Genomic DNA, 21,245 nt, shown 5'->3' on the forward strand with positions numbered 1-21,245 from the left:
AGATTCTCCTACCTCAGCCTCCTGAGTAGCTGGGATTACAAGCGTGAGCCACTGCACTAAGCTAATTTTTGTATTTTTATTAGAGACGGGGTTTCACTATGTTGGCCAGACTAGTCTTGAAGTCTGGACCTCAAGTGATCCACCTGCCTCAGCCTCCCAAAGTGCTGGGATTACAGGCATAAGCCACTGTGCCCAGCCTAACCAAGCTGTTTTACAACAACCTGCCTTTTGCTGAAGCAAAAGGGGCGACTGCTCCAAGAAGTCAGCATGCATAGGCAACTTAGCAGGCAATGCACAGGATGCCAAACATGTGGATTTCACACACGTACATTTTACTTAAAACCAAAACAAAAAGAAACTAAACAAATAATGATGTGCATGCTCAAGTTACTGAGGTGAGGTACACTGAGGCCCACAACTTAGTCTGAAATGAAATCCATCAAAAAATAAGATGGACTGAAGGATGAATCGAGTAATGTATTTATGTGATACAAGTAAAATGTTACTTGCAAAAGTAGATTTTTAAAAGTTTAATCATAGAATCTTGGTATTCTATATATAGATGATCACTGTGAAATTTCTGCAGCTTTTCTGTGTTATCTGAAATAAATGAATGAAATAAATATCTCAATAAAATGATGGAAAAATGTCACCGGCTATTTCTAATTAGAGCAATGATTTTAATATATATTATCTTACTATTTTTTTTTAAAGAAAGAAAAAAGAAGAAAGAGAGAAAGAAAGAAAAAAAAGAATAAAAAATAAAAAAGAATGAAGGAGAGGAAGAGGAAGAGGGAGAGAGAACGGGGGTGTTGCTTTATTGCCCGGGCTAGAATGCAGTCTAAAAATGGGTATGAGACATGAAAAAAAAAATGAGGGAAGAAAATAACAAACGGGTGGATCATGAGGTCAAGAGATCGAGACCATCCTGGTCAACATGGTGAAACCCCGTCTCTACTAAAAATACAAAAAATTAGCTGGGCATGGTGGCGCATGCCTGTAATCCCAGCTACTCAGGAGGCTGGGGCAGGAAAATTGCCTGAACCCGGGAGGCGGAGGTTGCGGTGAGCCGAGATCGCGCCATTGCACTCCAGCCTGGGTAACAAGAGAGAAACTCCGTCTCAAAAAAAAAAAAAAAAAAAGAAAATAACAAACAAGCAGCCAACCAATACTTCATTTGAACCTGTAAATAGGTGTGATGTGGCACTGACAAGAGTGTATATTTTGTGTATTTAAAGTGGAGAGTTCTACAAATGTTAATTAAGTTTACTTGTTCCGGGTCTGAGTTCAAATCCTGGATATCGTTGTTAATTTTCTGTCTCATTGATCTGTCTAATATTGATGTTGAAGTCTCCCACTATTATTGTGTGGGAGTCTAAGTCTCTTTATAAGTCTTATATATCTGGGTATTCCTGTATTGGGTGCGTATATATTTAGGATCTTTAGCTCTTCTTGTTGCATTGATCCTTTTATCATTATGCAATATCCCTCTTTGCTTCTTCTGATATTTGCTGCTTTAAAGTCTATCTTATCAGAGGCAAAAATTGCAACTCCTGCTTTTTATTTATTTATTTTTGCTCTCCATTTGGTTGGTAAATCTTTCTCCATCCCTTTGAGTCTTTGTGTATCCTTGCATGTGAGATGGGTCTGGACGCAGCATACCAATGGGTTTTGGCTTTTTTTTGCCTGTGTCTTTGGATTGGGGGATTCAGTCGATTTAAATTTACAATTAATATATGTCAGTTTAATACTACCATTTAATGTTAACTGGCAGTTTTGCTCATTAGTTGATGTAAATTTTTGATTATATTGATGCTCTTTACTTTTTGGTATTTTTTAGAAAGGCTGATGCTAGTTGTTCCTTTCTATTTGTAGTGGTTCTTTCAGAAGCTCTTGTAAAGCAGGCCTGGTGGTGATGAAATCTCTGAGTGCTTGCTTGTTCACAAAAGATTTTATTTTTCCTTCACTTATGAAGCTTAGTTTGACTGGATGTAAAATTCTGGGTTGAAAGTTCTTTTCTTTAAGGATGTTGAATATTGGCCCCCACTCTCTTCTGGTTTGTAGGGTTTCTGCTGAGAGATCTGCTGTGAGTCTGATAGGCTTCCTTTTATGGGTAACCTGACCTTTCTCTCTGGCTGCCCTCAGTATTTTCTCCTCATTTCAACCCTGGTGAATCTGGCGATTGTGTGCATTGAGGTTGGTCTTCTTGAGGAGTATCTTTGTGGTATTCTCTATATTACCTGGAGTTGAATATTGTCCTGCCTTGCTGGGTTGGGAAAGTTTTCCTGAATAATATCCTGAAGCGTATTTTCCAGCTTGGATTGATTCTCTTCGTCACATTCAGGTACACCTATCAAACGTAGATTAGGTCTTTTCACATAGTCCCATATTTCTTGGAGACTTTGCTCGTTCCTTTTCATCCTTTTTTCTCTAATCCTGTCTTCTCGTTTTATTTCATTAAGTTGGTTTTCGACCTCTGATATCTTCTGCTTGATCAAGTCGGCTGTTAAAACTTGTGCATATTTCGTGAAGTTCTTGTGTTTTTCAGCTCCATTAATTCACTTATATTCCTCTCTAAATTGTGTATTCTTGTTAACATTTCGTCAAACCTTTTTTCAAAGTTCTTAGTTTCTTTGCATTGGGTTAGAACAAGTTCTTTTAATTCACAGAAGTTTCTTATCATCCACCTTTTGAAGCCTGCTTCTGCTAATGGAACACAGTCTTTCTCCATCAGGCCTTGTTCCGTTGCTGATGAGGAAAAGTGATCCCCTGTAGAGGGAGAGGCGTTCTAATTTTGGGTATTCTCAGCCTTTTTAGGCTGGTTTCTTCCCTTCTTTATAGATTTATCATCTGTGGTCTTTACAGTTACCGTCTTTATAATTGGGTTTCTGAGTGGACATCCAACTTGTTGATTCCCAGCGCTAAAATCTAAGCAACACACTGAGCTGGCCAAAACAGCAGTGTTAAGATTGATGGTGCTTTTCTGACTCTGCACCAAGAACCACTGCACCAAGGCAGCGGCAAAACCGCCTCGCCGGCCACAAGAGTCGCACTGGCAACCCGTGGGGTTCCTCCGCTGGGAATCTCCTGGTGCGTGAGCAATAAAAATTCATCTGAAAGTGAGTCTCGTTCTTTGCCCTTTCACTGGGAGCTACAATCCCGAGTTGCCAGTGATCAGCCATCTTGGATCTCTCTCCCCTTACTGTATATGCTTATGACTGTGAGACTATGTTCTAATGCTCACCAGAAAACTTTTGGTCTTTTGTTTAGGCATGCATGTTACAACATTTTGTAGCCAGCATTTAAGACAGATGCATTTCAAGAAAGGCAACATGTCTCCCTACCAATTTAAGTCTTAGTGTGAGGCCAAGAGCGGTGGTGTACACCTGTAATCTCAACACTTTTAAGAGGCCAAGGTGGGAGCACTGCTTGAGCCCAAGAGTTCGGAGACCGGCCGGGCAACACAGTGTGACCTCTCATCTCTACAAAATAAAAATTAGCCAGGCATGGTGGGGTGTACCTGTAGCCTCAGTGACTTAGGAGGCCAAGGCAGGAGGATCGCTCATTAAGATCAGCAATTCTGGGTTACAGTGAGCTATGACTGTACAACCACACTCCAGCCTGGGTGACTGAGCAAACTTATTAATAATAAAAACTTATTAAAAACTTATTAATAATAATTTTTAAAATCTAAAAAACAAAGAGTTTTTAAAAAAAGTTTTAATTAAAAATAAAGACTTAGGGCCGGGCACAGTGACTCATGCCTGTAATTCCAGCACTTTGGGAGGCCAAGGCAGGCAGATCACGTCAGGAGATTCAGACCATCCTGGCTAACGTGGTGAAACGCTGTCTCTACTAAAAATACAAAAGATGAGCTGGGCGTGGTGGCATGCACCTGTAGTCCCAGGTACTCAGGAGGCTGAGGCAGGAGAATCGCTGGAGCCCAGGAGCCAGAGGTTGTAGTAAGCCAAAATCATTTTACTGCACTCCAGCCTGGGTGACAGAGCGAGACTCTGTCTCAAAAAAAAAATAAAGTAAAATAAAATAAAGATTTAGTGTGTGCCTGTCACCTTCCTTAAGTTTTTTCCTTTTTCATGCAGCACTAAGTCCACCATATCCTTCCATAGTAACTCCACAGGAACATTACAAACTTTAAATAAACAAATACACGTAATTACCAAATCATCCCCCAAAATATACACTGACTCACTGAAATATGAAGTTCATTCAGTGCTAGGTCTTTCAAAAACAACAGCTTTCCAGATTCTCCCTTCCTAAGAAGCCCATCTGTACCAACGCAACCCAGGCGAGCAGAGAACCAAAGTTCTCGCCTTCTACTTTTACCAAACCTGCAAGTGACCCTGGCTAGGCCCTCAGCGAAAAGGACATGTACAGGGTCACTGTTTTTAGAATGCCAACTGTCTGGAAATCAGAAACTTTTTATTAAAATGGGTCATTTTTTTTTTTCAAAAGTACTATGTACCAGATTTTTTATAACAATTTAAGTAAAAAAGACATTTATTTAGAAAATTTTTAAAATTCAGAAGCCTAAAGTACATGTGAAAAGAGACAACCTGCACCAAAACAGAGCATGATGAAATTTCTGAACACTGGAAAGAAAAATCCTACAGAGGAGCAAAGAAAAAACACTGGCTCCACTCAGTCAGGCACCAACAAGGTATTCCAATTCTCAGTAGTAGTGGAAGCTGGAAAGCCATTGAACTTTCCAGTACTTTTTAAAATACTTTTTCAAAAACAGTACTTTTGAAAAAAAAAAAAAAAGACATATTTTAGTAAATGAACAGTTGGCATTCTAAAAACAGTGACCTCCGTGCATGTCCTCTTCTCTAAAGGAAAAGTAGCCTGAAAATTCTTGGGGGAAATAATTGCTACTCTGGAATTCTGTATCCGGACAAACCATCATTGAAGTGTGTGAGCAGAATAAAATGTTTTCAGACATGGAAAATCTCAAAACTGTGACTTTTTCATAATCTCCCTAGGCGGTTACTGAAGAAAATCCCCCACCAAAACCAAAGTAAACTAGGAAAAAAAGAGAAAAAACTCAGGCAGAAGGGAAAGGCAAAAACAAGCCCTGGGATGATGAGGAAGAGTGACACCCTCCCCCACCGCCCCACCCCACCCCGCCAGGGTCTGCCTCAGAGGACAACCAGTCAAGATGAGACAGAGGAAGGTGGGGCTTCAGAGCTCGCCAGGAAAACATAACACACAGGTATCAGAAATTGCTAAGAAGAGATCTCAACACCTGGGTAGTAGCTAGAGGTTTAATTAATGCTGTGGTCACAGAAACCTGTGACCAGAGGTTTCAAAGACACCAGATAAGTACAGTATTAATTCCAGGGAAACCACAGTAGTTGCAGAAGAAATTGCAACAGGGCACAGGACAATAGGATCGCCACATACAGGACACAGCTGTGAACAATACTGATATGACCACAGTAATAGAAATGTGAAGGAAGGTTGGGGCAGCAAAGTGAAGGGTCAATAAAGCAGTGCCACTTTACACAAACAAAAAAGAAGTAGGAACAGCAGAAACATGTCTTGTGGAAGCAGGGAAGGCATGCTCAAAAGCAGGTTAAGAGAGTTAAAGAGCTGGAGTTTGCCCACAGGGAGTGAAATGTGGGGGCTCCCACAAGGGAGCAGGGAACTGCTGTTGTTTATTTTAAAAAGCCTTGTAGACGGGGTGCAGTGGCTCACACCAGTAATCCTAGAAGTTTGGGAAGCAGAGGTGGGCAGATCACCTGAAGTCGGGAGTTCGAGACCAGCCCGACCAACATGGTGAAACCCCATCTCTACTAAAAAAATACAAAATTAGCCAGGTGTGGTGGTGCATACCTACAATTCCAGCTACTTGGGAGGCTGAGGCAGGAGAATCACTTGAAACTGGGAGGTGGAGGCTGAGATGAGCCAAGATTGTGCCATTGCACTCCAGCAGCCTGGGCAACAAGAGTAAAACTCCATCTCAAAAACATGAAATAAAAAATAAAATAAATATAATATAAAAAGCCTTGTAGAGCATTGCAATCTTTTACCTATGTGAATGTAAACCTTTAAGGAAAAAAACAGGCTCCCAAGACCTCACAGCCTATTAACATTCCAAGGCTATTCTCTCCTGCTTGGCTGCCGTGCATGAAGTTTAATTTTTAAACAAACAGGGGATTTCAGTTCATGGATATAATTCTGAGTTCAAAAAGAAAGGCTGGGCGTGGCAGCTCATGTCTGTAATCCTAGCACTTTGGGAGGCTGAGGTGGGCCAATCACCTGAGGTCAGGAGTTCAAGACCAGCCCGACTAACATGGAAAAACCCCATCTCTACTAAAAATACAAAAATTAGCCAGGTGTGGTGGTACACACCTGTAATCATAGCTTCTCAAGAGGCTGAGGCAGGAGAACCACTTGAACTCAGGAGGCAGAGGTTGCAGTGAGCTGAGATCGCACTACTGCACTCCAGCCTGGGCAACAGAGCAAGACTCCAGCTCAAAACCAAAAAAAAGTAGAAAAGAAAGGTCCACTGCAAGCCATTTTCACTCATCATTAAATATTCTTCATAAACAATACTAAAACCGATAAACACTGTGCGATAAACAGCTTAATTAAACCATCACTTTGTAAATAAATGCACGTGTACTTGTACACAAATGTTTGCACATCCAATTACTGCTCTTAGTATACATTCCTGAAGTGGGTCGAAAGGGTTCATTTTTAAGCTTCTTTCTAATATACACCACCAAACTGTCCTCCAAAGAAGTTCCAACCAATTTGCCCTCCATCCAGCCATGCACAATCAATGACCATGGAAGTTATTTCACCACTCTTGGCAACATCTATATCTTGTAAAAATAAGTGCTAATGTAATAAATATCTAAACCACCTGTGTGTAGAGCTTATTACAAAGAACAGACTGTTTTGACAATTTCAGATCATCATTACAAGTATTAATTACAGGTACTCGTGACTTTAAGTAGGACCAGAATAGAGGCCTCAATGTTCTGGCCCAGATGACATCTGTGCCTGACTGTGGGTTTGGGGCTGAAATCCTCCCATAACAAATCAAGGAGTGTATTTATTCATTATTCCAACGCCAAGGGTGGAGTTAAACAACTTTCCCAGGGAATAACACAGCCAGGAGTATAAGCTATATCCAGCTAACTCCGTAATCCAAAGCTTTGATTCCAAAAATGAACAGCCCACTTGTATTGTGTATTAACCCGTTCTCACACTGCTAATAAAGAAATACCCAAGACTGGGTAATTTATAAAGGAAAAAGGCTTAATGGACTCACAGTTCCACATGGCTGGGGAGGTCTCACGATCATAGTGGAAGGCAAAGAAGGGGCAAAGGCACCTCTTACGTGGCAGCAGGCAAGAGAGCATGTGCAGAGAAACTGACCTTTATAAAACCATCAGATCTTGTCAGACTTATTCACTATCATGAGAACAACATAGGGGAAATCTGCCCCCATGATTTAATTACCTCGCAGCAGGTCCCTCCCACAATAAGTGGGGATTATGGGAGCTATAGTTCAAGATGAGATTTGGGTGGGGACACAGCCAAACCATATCAACATTCTTGCTGTGCGCACACGCAGCCTTGCTCAGGAGGACAAAATGAATGACGTTGTCTCCATTTTCATACTCTGAGAAATAGAATTCTTCAGCAAAAGACAACACCTCATCACAAGATTCTCAGAATCCTCTTATGTCACAATTGGAAGAGGGCTAAGAAAAATGTGGCATTTGGATTACAAAAGTGCTCTGGAAGCCAAACTCCACACATACAGCGTCAAAATCACAGGTCAGCATTGAGTATAAACTGGATGGCAAAAGAACCAAAAGGCAGATCAAGAAAGCAGCAGGGACCAGGTGCAGTGGCTCACGCCTGTAATCCCAACACTTTGGGAGGTCAAGGTGAGAGGATTGCCTGAGCCCAGGAATTTGAGACCAGGGATTATAGTGAGACCCCATCTGTATAAAAAAATTTTTTTAATTATCTAGGTGTGGTGACTTGTGCCTACAGTTCCAGCTACTTGGAAAGCAAAGGCAGGAGGACTGCTTGGCAGTGAGCCAAGTTCATGCCACTGCACTCCAGCCTAGGCAACAAAGTGAGATCCTAACACACACACACACACACACACACACACACACACACACACACACACACACACAGAGTGAGCACACACGAGGGCGTTCGTGCAACAGAGTGCAAGAGCGCAAGCAGCAAAAAGGGAGAAAAACTTCTCTTTTAATTTTTATAGTGATAATTTTGGCTTGCTCATCAGAAAAAGGGAAAGTCTCACTGAAAAGGGAGTTAAAATATTCAAAGCGTGAGGCTGGGTGTGGTGGTTTATGCCTGTAATCCCAACACTTTGGGACGCTGTGGTGGGAAAATCCCTTGAACTCAGGAGAAAAAAGCTGTAACTGCACCATTGGACTTCACCCCGGGTGAAACCACAAGACCCCTGTCTTAAAAATAAACATTCAAGACAAAAAAACAGAGAGGATTCCAGAAAGAGATGGGCACATAGCTGTGATCCAGACTCAGGCTAGATGGCCAACAGCACTTGTGGGACACCAGCAGAACTTTTCCTTTTTTTTTTGAGACAGACTATCGTTCTGTAACCCAAGCTGGAATGCAGTGATGCTATCTCGGATCACTACAACCTCTGCCTCCCAGGTTCAAGCAATTCTCCTGCCTCAGCTTTCCAAGTAGCTGGGACTACAGGTGTGCACCAGCACACCCAGCTAATTTTTGTATTTTTAGTAGAGACAGGCTCTTACCCTATTGGCCAGGCTGTTCTTGAACTCCTGGCCTCAAGTGATCTGCCCATATTGGCATTCCAAAGTGCTGGAATTACAGGCGTGAACCACCATGCCTGGCTGCCTTATATTTCTTCATTCACCAATTTCACAGCTTCTCCTACAAGACCACAAGATCTGGCACTGGTACGCCAGCAGTCTGGCAGCCAACAACGGCCTGGCACCTATCAGTGGATGCCCCTTCAACATGGCAGGCCATTTGGGCAGCTGCAGTTGCTACCTGCCTGTCCCAGCTTCTGGATTACAAAACAGTTTGAGAGCAGTCTTGGAAAAGGGACAAGACAAGCCTTATCTCCCTATGAGAAAGGAGAGATGTTCGAGAAGATGGGTGACAAACATGGCTCTAATCCTAGCACTTTGAGAGGCTGAAGCAGGAATCAATTGAGCCAGGGAGCTTGGGACCAGCCTAGGCAACATAGTGAGATCCAGCTCTACAAAAATAAAAAATTAGCTGGGTGTGGTTGCACCTTTAGTCCTAGCTACTCAGGAGGCTGAGGTGGGAGCACTGCTTGAGTCTGGAAAGTCGAGGCTGCAGTGAGACATGATCACACTACTGCACTGCAGCCTGGGCAACAGAGCAAGACCCTGTCTTAGAAAATAATGAGATGGCTGGTACATGTTCCACAGGGTGGCTCCTGGAGGCACCCAACAGGGGAAGTTTTCAGCAGCACTCGGGCTCCAAACACCACCCTGTCTCTACTGGGCAGTGCTGCACACTTTTGGCAAGAACAGCTTGGTCAGTCTGAAATAAACTTGAAGTTTTTCTTGTAAAATAAAAAAGATGAAAGTTTTAGGTAAATTTTCACACTGATTTTTGCTGCATGAAGAAAATGAGTAAAAGTGGGCTACCTCTGAAAATCCTAGAAGAGTAGCTTATGTTATGGTAGTCTACAGCAGATCACCACATGCCACATTAATACGTGTGCCAAAGATATAAACTTCAATCCATTCCTACCATCATACACAAAAATTAACTCCAAATGGGTCACAGACATAAATGTAAAACTTCTGCAAAAAAAGAAAGAAAGAAAGAAAGAAATCTTTGTGAAGTTAGGTTACACAGCTTTCTTAGGTATGGTATCAAAAGCATGATTCATAAAACAGCTAAAAACCTCATCAAACTTTAAAAACCTCTGTTCTTTGAAAGACGCTGTTAAAAGAATGAAAAAGCCACAGACTGGGAGAAAACATGCATATATCTGATAAGAACTCTCAAAACTCAAGATAAAACAACAACTGATATACCATAAAAGCTGTATACAAATTATTCACCAAAGACATACAGAAGGCAAATACGCACATGAAAAGATGTTCAACATCAGTCACTACAGAAGTTCAAGTTAAAACTACTGCTACACATTTACTAGAATGGCTAGGATTTTAAAAATTGACCACACCAAGAGTTGTTAAGGACGTGGAGAAACTGCAACTCACAAATACTGCTGGTGGAAATGTAAAATGGTACTGCCACTTACAAGACGGTTTGGCAGTTTCCCACAAAGTTAAACATACACCTGCCATAACAGCTAGTTACTCAAATCCTCTGTACTTATTCAAGAGAAATGAAAGCATATGTTCACACAATAACTTGCACATAAATATTGATAGCATTTATTTCTAATAGCCCAAAACGGCAAATAACCCAAATGTTCACCACATGGCAAAAGGATAAGGAAACTGAAGTATTTATTTCCATACAACAAAATACTACCTAACAATAAAAAAAGGAATGAACTACTGATACACACTACAACATACATGCCATGTTCTTCCAAGGCAAGACACAAAAGGAAAACCACTCTAAAGGGAAAAAATGGGCCAGTGTGGCAAATAGCTAGTGACTGAAAGTTGAGACTCTTGGCATAACTGTGTCTGTAAGACCCAACACTGAGAAAAATTCATCTGGGAGCACTGCTCTGCTTTAAATGTAAAGGAACATTAACCCGGGGACAGAAAACTTGGGAGCAAGACGACCAAGTCAAGAAAGATTTTCTCCGGGTGTGAACTAAGGGCTGAACAAGGGTGGTCATAGTGGAAATGGAAAGGAAGAGATGGATATAAGGACATTTGATGATTAACAAAACTGCAAGAATTTGGGGAAAGGACACTGTTGTTGTCTCCTCCTCTGTCAAAGCTAACTGTGTGAAGCTAGCGTCGAGGGACAAAGCTGCCACAGCAATCCCAGGAGTAAGGCCAAACCACAGCCTCAGGTCAGAACATGCACACCACTGCTGCAGCAGAAAGGCAAAGCTCTGCGTGGATGAATAAAGTCCAAAAGCATCCAACACCAGAGAGTGCAGGCTTCCAGGAGGAAATCCCACTAAATAACCAATCTCCTCAAGATTCAGACCCAAGCCAATTCCACTTTCAATATTAACAGTGATTTCCAAAATCTAAAAATATTCATCTACACTTATATGGAAAATAATACTTTCTAAAAAATAAATAATCAAAGTGCTAAAGCAGTCTAGAGAAATCAAAAATTATTTCTAAAAACGTTAACACAGAAATTCCACCTGTTAGCATGCAAGACAGTCTTCAGTTTCTAATAGGTGATACTATTTCATGCACAGAGGCTCTGGCAGAGTTAACTGTAACAACCTAGTGATTACAGATTTGTCTTGTGGGAGGCCATGAGAAACACAGCATAGGAGGCTTTAGTGCAGTAAGAATTAAGCTTTTGTTATACTTATCAACAAGCCAATTTAATGAACTTGAGAAATGGACTCAACCAAGTCCTAATTCTATACCCAGCCTTTGCAAAATCCACCCCTTCGCTTTCTCTCCCAGCTGTATGTACAAAGCATTTTATCACCCAGCACGTACCTGCTTGGAAGGTAGGATTCGCTCCAGGATACATGTTAGGAGAATAGGCAGGAGCTGCTGCTGCATAGCCCATGGGAAAGCCGGCTAAGAAAAATACAAAACAATCTGATGTCATCAACTGAAGTAGTGACACACAGTCATCAGAGCTCTCGCAAAGCCATCACTCTTACCTTCTTCCCCAGAACTACACAGACTTAGGAGCCCCAAGAAGCACTATGTGTGCCCACCAGTGTCTCTCTAGTTGTCTTCTTCCCTCAGAATTTTGTTTGCTGTTGTTTTTTGAGATGGAGTTTCGCTCTCATCACCCAGGCTGGAGTGCAATGGCACGTTCTCAGCTCACTGCAGCCTCCGCCTCCCAGGTTCAAGCGATTCTCCTGCCTCAGCCTTCCAAGGAGCTGGAATACAGGCACACACCACCACACCTGGCTAGTTTTTGTATTTTTAGTAGAGACAGGGATTCATCATGTTAGCCAGGCTGGTCTCGAACTCCTGACCTCAGGTGATGCACCCACCTCGGCCTCCCAAAGTGCTGGGATTACAGGCATGAGCCACCATGCCTGGCTTTCCCTCAGAATTTTGACAGGTCACAATTATATTTTTTAAACCTACGAGTAAATGCTTACAACTTTCTACAACTGGAAACATTTGGTAGAAACCGAGTTAAAAGTCTACTGTCAAGAACAGTAAAATCATCACCATAATGGAAAAAAACCACACATACACCACCTCCCCCAAGTTAGAGTCGAGAAATCCCTAACATTTCTGAAAGTTTCATTCTAAACTCTAATCACATCATTACTTAGAAAGCATAATAAGAGAGCTAAGAGTATCTCGTGCTAGGTCCTGTTACCCTCATCTGACTTCACGGCACAAACTCTGGAAGAATCAGGATTCAAGTCTAGCTTGGACTCAAGGGCCTATTTTTGCTGCTAACAGTAAACAGGAAAAGCTATTTAAAGGTCACTGATTTTCACTGAATTCAGACATTTCCTACATTACATATTTTGACTTAAAAGCTGTTATTTTTTGTTGTAAGGAGCTGTTTAAAACTTCTAAATTCATTTCAGATTTCTTCATTCTGACTTTTTTTTCTAAGACAGCATCCTGCTCTGTCACCCAGACTGGAGTGCAATGGTGACATCTCAGCTCACTGCAACCTCCGCCTCCTGGGTTCAAGCAATTCTCCTGAGTCGGCCTCCCGAATAGCTGGGACTACAGATGTGTACCACCATGCCCAGCTAATTTTTGTATTTTTAGTAGAGATGGGGTTTTGCCGTATTGGCCAGGCTGGTCTCAACCTCCTGATCTCAAGTGATCCGCCCACCTCAGCCTCCCAAAGTGCTGAGATTACAGGCATGAGCCACCACGTCCTGCCACATTCTGATGTTCTAATCCCCAACTTCTCCAGTGTTGCCAGCTAATATATTTTCATATGTTCCCTCCAAAGCTGGTGTTGAAATTTAATTGTCATTTTAACAGCACTGAAACGTGGGACCTTTAATAGGTGATACCTTTATCATGAGAGTAGGTTTGAGATAAAAAGGACAGGTTCTCTTTCCTTTCTCTGACACACCCGCTTGCCCTTCGCCTTCCATCACAAGACGATAGAGCCCAAAGGCCCTTACTAGATACCATTGTCATACTCTTAGATTTCCCCAACCTCCAAAACCAAGAGCCCAATAAATTTCTGTTCATTATCCAGTCTCATAGTCTGCTAAAGCAGCAGCAAACAAATTAAGACTCCAGTGATAAACCCAGGCTGTAAGTGTCTTACTTAAGCTTCAGTTTTCTTAGGGAAGGAGCTCTAACTGGGACTGCATACACATGGATATGGAAAACTCCAACTACAGTCCATATGCAAACCACCTGATTTTTATTAATACAAATGAGGACTCTTACTAAGACTAAACCACGACCACAATGAATTATGCACTAGTAATTCATAACATGAACAAAAGAGAAACATCAAATAAGGCATTTAGTGCTACAGTCAGAATCCTGGGCCTCGGGTGTCCACCAGCAGAGGGGGCCTCAGGCATCTGCCCTTTTCAATAAGGCCTTACTCCCCTTATGGCTGACCCTCCTGGTTCGCAGTACAGTAGGCATCACATAATATCTAACGCTGAGGTATTAGAAGGCATTCTTCCTATTTGGGGCGCACAGCCACCAGGATGAGCCAGGTTTCCTAGCCTTGACTACTGTTCCCACTTGTGAGAAGCTGTAACTTTACTGCTCACTTCCCTCACCTGTAAATAAAGTTGAAGGAGAAGAGCCGTCTTCAAAAGAAACTGTGTTGAGGGCCAGGCACAGTGGCTCACACTTATAATCCCAGCGCTTTGGGAGGCTGAGGTGGGCAGATCACGAGGTCAGGAGACAGAGGCCATCCTGGCCAACATGGTGAAACCCAACCTCTACTAAAATACAAAAAATTAGCTGGGCATGGTGGCATGCACCTGCATTCCCAGCTACTCTGGAGGTTGAGGCAGGGGAACTGCTTGAACTGGGAGGTGGAGGGTGCAGTGAGCTGAGATCATGCCACTGCACTCCAGCTTGGCAACAGAGCAAGACTATGTCAAAAAAAAAAAAAGAAAGAAAGAAAAGAAAAGAAAGAAACTATGTTGAGGAGGCCTAGAGAAAGATGTCTCTTACAGCACTTGGACTGGGATTTTTAAGGTGTTATCCCCTAGGACAAATCATGCTGGTAACATGATTTGTTACCAGCAAACCAAAGCAAAGCACCCCTAAGGTTGAGGAGAAAACAGGGCAGGGGATCTGAGTGGAATTCCAAAAGGAAAATCTTTGTAGGTGGGTTTTAAAGAAAGTTTACAATACAGCTCCTCACGTGGCTTCTTGCAGCCCCTCAGCCTGGATCCCTTGCTTCACTGCTGCCCTACATCCCTAAGCCATCCTGCAAGTTTCTGCTGTCACCAACCCCCAGCCACAGAATCCCTGCAAGTGCCCAGTTCTCATCATTATCCCTGCTTCAAAGGTGCTTTCCTCATTTGAAACTGATTCCCCTTTACCTCAGCGAAGCCATTCTGGGTTTCCTTCCTGGATTCTCACCTTCCCATCTGCCCTCTCTAATTAGTCAGATAACAACATATAATGGTCAAATGTTCACTCATTTTGGATGTCAAGGGCAGATTCAACTTGAGACAGACCCACAAGGCCACTGGGAAGACCAGGACAGCAGTTCTGACGATGCTGAAAAGACTCCTCAGAGGCCCAATTGTGAGCACAGGAAGACCAAGAAGGCTCTCGGGCCGAGCACGGTGGCTCGGCTCACACCTGCAATCCCAGCACTTTGGGAGGGCGAAGCAGGCAGATTACCTGAGGTCAGGAATTTGAGACCAGCCTGATCAATATGAAGAAACCCCATCTCTACCAGAAACACAAAATTAGCTGGGCATGGTGGTGCATGCCGGTAATCTCAGCTACTCGGGAAGCTGAGGCAGAAGAATCACTTGAACGCTGGAGGCAGAGGTTGTGGTGAGCGGAGATCATGCCACTGCATTCCAGCCTGGGTAACAAGAGCAAAATTCCGTCTCCAAAAAAAAAAAAAAAAAAAAAAGGGCGGCTCTGTAACTGCCCTCAGAGACCAGGGAACCAGTGAGAATTTTTCCCCCGCAATGGTTTCATTGTTTAAAAAAAAAGTTTGAACCACCACTGGCCTAGATCATATCGTATAGGCCTCTGCAATAATTTCCACAAAATCCAAATTCCTCATTCTCTCTAAAACTCTACCAATAAACTCTCAGGGGAAGAGGTCTGCTCTGGACTTGTTTGCTGAAGACAGTGTTTCAGGGTCCCTGAAAAACCACTGTTATCTTTGCTTAGTCCTTCCCATCTCCACTTTCTAACAAGGAGTTAATACATCCTGTAATGAAACAGAAAACATGACAGTATTTAAGATGGCATCAACAACCACCAGCAACAAGATGTTGCTACATACCTGGTCTCTGGTATGGGGTCAAAGACACCGAACCTCTTACAGAGCCTCTGTTGCTTCCGTGCTCCCATGCCTCATCCCATCGGCCACATCCCACTTGCTCTGTCGCCACCTTGACCCAAGCTGCAGTGTGGCTCCCATCACTAACTCCAACGATTTCTACTTGGACTACACAAAACCCATAGGGGCAGCTTTGGAGGGACCCCTGCCAACAGTGCTTTAGCTGGTCTTGGGTGCACCAGCCTCTTTTTTCTCATTCTCTCCAGACAATGAACCTGCAGGGTTCCAAGCAACAGAGTTAAGAATCACTGTTTCTTCCTATTCCTGATAGCTCTGGGCACCCCACACAGAGACTGTCTCCTTCAGCATCTACTCTAGCCCTCTTCCAGAATGGTAGGCTGGAAAGGCCAGACTCCCTAACATCAAGGGACTGGAGCCACCCCAAACCCAAATCATTTCTACAAGACTGATTACCTTATGAAAGTAAAAGCTTCAGAACAGCAAAAAATACCACAGTTAAACAAAAAGACAAATTCAGATAAAATACCTGTAAATTATTTAGACAAAGGGCTGGTATAAATATGTAAGTAATTTTTAAAACTAGAAAGACAAACAACCCTGTCTCCCAAATCAATAGACAGAACTGCAAACTACAACTACAGTGACTCCCTTCAGACTAGCAGAAATCCAAAGCTGGACGTCACATTCTGTTAGCCAGGCTGCGGGGAAATCGCCTCACATCCAGACGGGAACTCAGCAGTATCCTAACAACCACGTGTGCATTTGCTCTCTGACCCAGCAACCCCAGCTCTAGGAATCCACTGTGAGGAGAATTCCCACAAACAGAGTCTACACAAACAGGGCTGTTCACAGCATCATTACCAAAAGAGCACTCACTTCAAACAACCCCAATGCCCATCACAAGGAAACTGGCTGAATCAACTATGGAAGCCCACAAGATGGGGGATATGTGGCACTATCGCATTAAAAAAAAAGAACAAGGCAAACCTCTGTGAACTGGTATGGAGTGATTCCTAGCAAACATTAAGCAACAAAGTGAAGTGAGCAACACCACCTGCATCTCTTTTCCAGAAAGAACCTGCTGTTTGGCCAGGAGAAGTATGTGGGCTGACAGTTTCAGCAGCAGCACCAGGCCGCTGGTGCCTCATGTGGGCCTCCAACTGCTAACCCTTGCCCGAGAGCACCCGGCGGGCTGGCTGTGGGTTTGGCACATGTGCCTCATAGTCTGAGGCTCTCCCCAATTCTGTTTCCTCCCTGCTGGACTTTTCCTAAGTGGCTGCCCCCAAAAATCTTTGCATTCTAACTCCATCCCAGTGTCCACTATCATTTGCGGTACAGGGAGAAATTAGGATATACAGTCTTGTTGACCTGGAGGGTACTCGTCAATTCTCAGCATGGGCAAGAGGCCAAATCTAGGTTCTCCCTGGACAGAAGGCCATGGCTGGAGGACAGAAAAACATGGGTTTTGGTGATCTTGAAGGGCTGCAGTGATAAAACTGGACCTTAGAGGAGCTTCAAAACCAGCTAAAATCCGCTTTAAGACATATGTCAAATTCTAAAGCTACCCCAGCAGACAGTAAAAAACAGAAATCTCTGAAATGCAGAGTTTTCCTTACTCCCCTGGTACTGATCCACAAGAGGGACAGACTCTGCAGAGCATGCCAGGCTGATGAAAACCCTCACTCCAAGATAAGGGCAAAACAAAGGGAGACCGAGCCTTGACAAAACTGAAATGCATCTAACCCCAGCTCCCAAGTGAATTAAGAAGGCCATTCAGCATGCTACCTTGCCAGCAAAGAAGACATCATCAGTAAGACTACCCTAATTTCTAATACACTTTGTGGGACAGTCAATGAAAAACACCAGGCATGCCAAGACAGGACCACATGTCAGAAAAACGAAAGAACATTTGGACAATAAAAACTGATGCACAGGTAATCTAGAGATTGCTGTCAGCAGTTTTTAAAATAACTCAGTAGTATGTTGGAAAAAAACAGAAGATGGAGAAAATACATAAAAAGACTTGATTCAATACATGAATTACAGCAAATTAGAGCAGAATTGGCAGAAGGAGTGAAATGGAAGCAGATCAGTAAAAACTGTTTTAAAGCTCATGTAGAAAAAAACAGAAACTATAAAACAGGGTGCAAGAGACAGAAAGGACAGAGTGATGTGGTCTAATACAGTTATAGATGGAGTTCCAGCAGAGAAGAGGAAGGGGAAAAAACAGTATTTGGAGAGCTACTGCTATTGCTGGAAGAAATCAACTCACAGTCAAGAAGTTCTCTGAACAGCAAGGTAAATACAAAGAAAATCACATCTAGTTGCATCATGGTAAAAGCAAAGATATTTTTAAAGTAGCAGGGTGCACAGGGGTTGGGGGAAAGGTAGAGGAGAAACTCAATTTAAAAGAGGCAAAAATTATTCTGGGCTGGTCACAGTGGCTCATGCCTGTAATCTAGCACTTTGGGAGGCTAAAGTGGGATGATCACTTGAGCACAGGAGTTTTAGATATCAGCCTGGGCAACATAATGAGACCCGATCTCTATAAAAATTAAAATTAAAAAATTACCCCAGCTACAAGGTAGTACACGCAGGTGGTCCCAGCATCTTGGGAGGCTGAGGCAGGAGGATCCCTTGAGTCCAAGGAGTTGGGGTTGCAGTGAGCTGTGATTACACCACGGCACTGCAGCCTGAGTGACAAAGCAAGACCTTGTCTCAAAAAAGAAAATTATTTTGACAGAAACCAGATGACAAATACAATTTTATCTTTAAAGTGCTGAGAGAAAGTAATGTGACCTTATTTGGGAAAATAATCTTCACAGATGTGATAAAGTGAAGGATCTTGGGATGAGGTCATTCTGGAATCCCGGACCGTCCAGGTAGGCTGGAAATCCAATGACAAGAGTTCTTAAAACACACAGGGCCAGACACAGTGGCACACGCCTGTAATCTCAACACTTTGGGAGGCCAAGGTGGGTAGATCGCCTGAGGTCAGGAGTTTGATCATGGTGAAACCCCATCTCTATTAAAAATACAACAATTAGCTGGGTGTGGTGGCACATGGCTGTAATCCCAGTACTTTGGGTGGCAGAGGCAGGCAGATCACAAGGTCAGGAGTTCAAGACCAGCCTGACCAACACGGTAAAACCCCATCTCTACTAAAAATACAAAAATTAGTTGGGCGTGGTGACATGTGCCTATAATCCCAGCTACTCAGGAAGCTGAGGCAAGAGAATCGCTTGAAACCGGGAGGCAGAGGCTGCAGTGAGCCGAGATCGTGCCACTGCAGTCCAGCCTGGGCGACGGAGCAAGACTCCGTCTCAAAAAAAAAAAAATTAGCCAGGTGTGGTGGCATATGCCTATAATCCCAGGTATGCGGGAGGCTGAGGCAGGATAATCACTTGAACTAGGGAGGTGGAGGTTGCAGTGAGCCAAGATTGCACCACTACACTCCAGCCTGGGTGACAGAGTGAGACTTCATCTGAAAACAAACAAACAAACAAAACACACAGGAGAGGATGTGACCATGCAGGCAGAAATGGGAGTAATACAACCACAAAGCCATATGCTAAAGATTGTAGACAGCCACCAGAAACTAGAAGAGGGAAGGAATGGATTTTCCTCTGGGGCCTGCACTGGGAGTGTTGACCTGTCAATGCCTTGATTTCAGACCTCTGAGATCCATCTCTTTTGCCTTAGCCCACCAAGTTTGTGGTTACTTGTTATAGGAGCCACAAAAAACAAATACACTTGGCAAAAGAATGCCTCAAAATGAAAGCAGTGTCAGGTGCTCCAGGAGTCATGAAGACTGGATACTATTTTTACATGTTAATTTCTCAACTTCCGAACCCCTTGGGGAGTATAAGTAACACAAGCTAGAGCCCAAAACATCCCTGAATGCTTACCAGGTCGTAGTAAAGATCTCCCCTTTCTCAGAGCCCAAGCATACAAACTTCCTTATGGGGCCAGCGGGTGACTAGACTGTTTAGTTTACCTCTCTGCTGGCAGTATCACCCTCCAGAGGGACGAGAATGATTGATAAGAAGTCTCACTCCCATTCCCCATCGCAAGGATCCTAAGACTCAACTCACTTTCCCCATGTGGGTTGTTAAAATCCAAAAATAGCACATGTCCCCAGGGAAAGGCACGTCATTAGTTCAAAGGCCAAATGAGCTGGGTTTAACTTGGCTTTCACATTTGACCTCAGATATTTCTCTTACCGCCTATAAGTTTAGTTACACATTTCTAAAACGTTGTATTTCATTTTCTGAGAGTCTTGTAGCAACAAAGTTTTAGGGTTATCTCTTCTATATTATCAAAACCCAAAATGAAATTGTAACATTACGAATAACTACTCCTGTATAAAGTCACCAAAGGGAACAACCATTTCCTATTTTTGACCAACCAGCTCCTATTCCCCCAATATCCACTTCGTTGCAACTGTCACTTGCAGCCCATATTTGACTAGCTGACTCCACTAAAGGGATGTGGATCAGGCCTAAGTCAATCAACAGACTCTCCTTAGTGGCCCAGGGATGGACACCGAGTTTAATCAGAACCAACCCCAGGACTGGTTTGAATAGGGAACAAACAGTCCCACCGGGCTTTCCTAAAGGGTGGAGATAAAGAGGCTCTTAGTGAGGGAATGTTAGGAAGGGCCTGAACTTCAGAGACTACAAGGAGAGGGCGTGGAGCCTGTGACCAACACTGAGTCAATACTGAGGAAGTGAAGCTGAGACCAGAGGCAGAGAAACTAGATCCTGGTCCCAACTGCTACAGTCACCAGATCAAGTTTTGACCAAATCCAGTCCTGTCATTTGATTTTTAACTTCCATACATTTTTTTCTTGTCTAAGCTACTCTGAGTTGCATTTATCAACAGAAAGCATTCTTAGTGACATGAACATAGACCAAGTATTCAAAGTTCAGGAATGAAAACAAAATTTTACTTACCTGGATAACCAATTCCTTTGGCATTTGCATAGGGAACCCCAGAAGATCCAGGACTATAAACAGGATTCATGATTTCAAAAACTAAAAGGAAAAAAGGGGGATTTAGCCAGGCACTTCTGTTCTCAGATTTTTCTCCGGTACCAGTCCCAAACGAGCCGGTAGCTACAGTCCTTTCTCTAGGCTGCTATAAAACAATGCATTTTATGCTGCCCCAACCAGCAGAGAAACGAAAAGGGGTGCCCAACCAGGACATTATAAACTTTCCTTCACAGTTCTCTTCAGTCCATCAGAAGCCAAGAGGGAAAACTGTTAGCTATATTCTCACTAAAAACAAGGGGAGCCGGGCGCGGTGGCTCATGCCTGTAATCCCAGCACTTTGGGAGGCCGAGGCGGGTGGATCACGAGGTCAAGAGATCGAGACCATCCTGGTCAACATGGTGAAACCCCGTCTCTACTAAAACTACAAAAAATTAGCTGGGCATGGTGGCGCGTGCCTGTAGTCCCAGCTACTCAGGAGGCTGAGGCAGGAGAATTGCCTGAACCCAGGAGGCGGAGGTTGCGGTGAGCCGAGATCACGCCATTGCACTCCAGCCTGGGTAACAAGAGCGAAACTCCGTCTCAAAAAAAAAAAAAAAAAAAAAAAAAAAACAAGGGGAAAGG

The 21,245-nt window shown here is 43.2% G+C and overlaps 1 protein-coding gene across 3 annotated transcripts in view; it reads right to left on the bottom strand.

Moving 5' to 3' along the window:
* FAM168B (family with sequence similarity 168 member B) overlaps positions 1-21,245 on the bottom strand; it is a 45,714-nt gene that overhangs the window by 14,614 nt on the left and 9,855 nt on the right. For all 3 annotated transcript variants that reach the window (XM_032263942.1, XM_032263944.1, XM_032263943.1), the window contains exons 2-3: positions 20,586-20,666; positions 11,661-11,744 (exon numbers count right to left, since the gene is read on the bottom strand). In XM_032263942.1, the coding sequence (XP_032119833.1) occupies positions 11,661-11,744; positions 20,586-20,655 (154 nt within the window). In that variant the 5' untranslated portion in view covers positions 20,656-20,666. The remainder of the gene's footprint in view (positions 1-11,660; positions 11,745-20,585; positions 20,667-21,245) is intronic.

Source organism: Sapajus apella, unplaced genomic scaffold, assembly GCF_009761245.1.
Source record: "Sapajus apella isolate SASKATOON/1434 unplaced genomic scaffold, GSC_monkey_1.0 scaffold140, whole genome shotgun sequence".
Taxonomy (NCBI): Eukaryota; Metazoa; Chordata; class Mammalia; order Primates; family Cebidae; genus Sapajus; species Sapajus apella.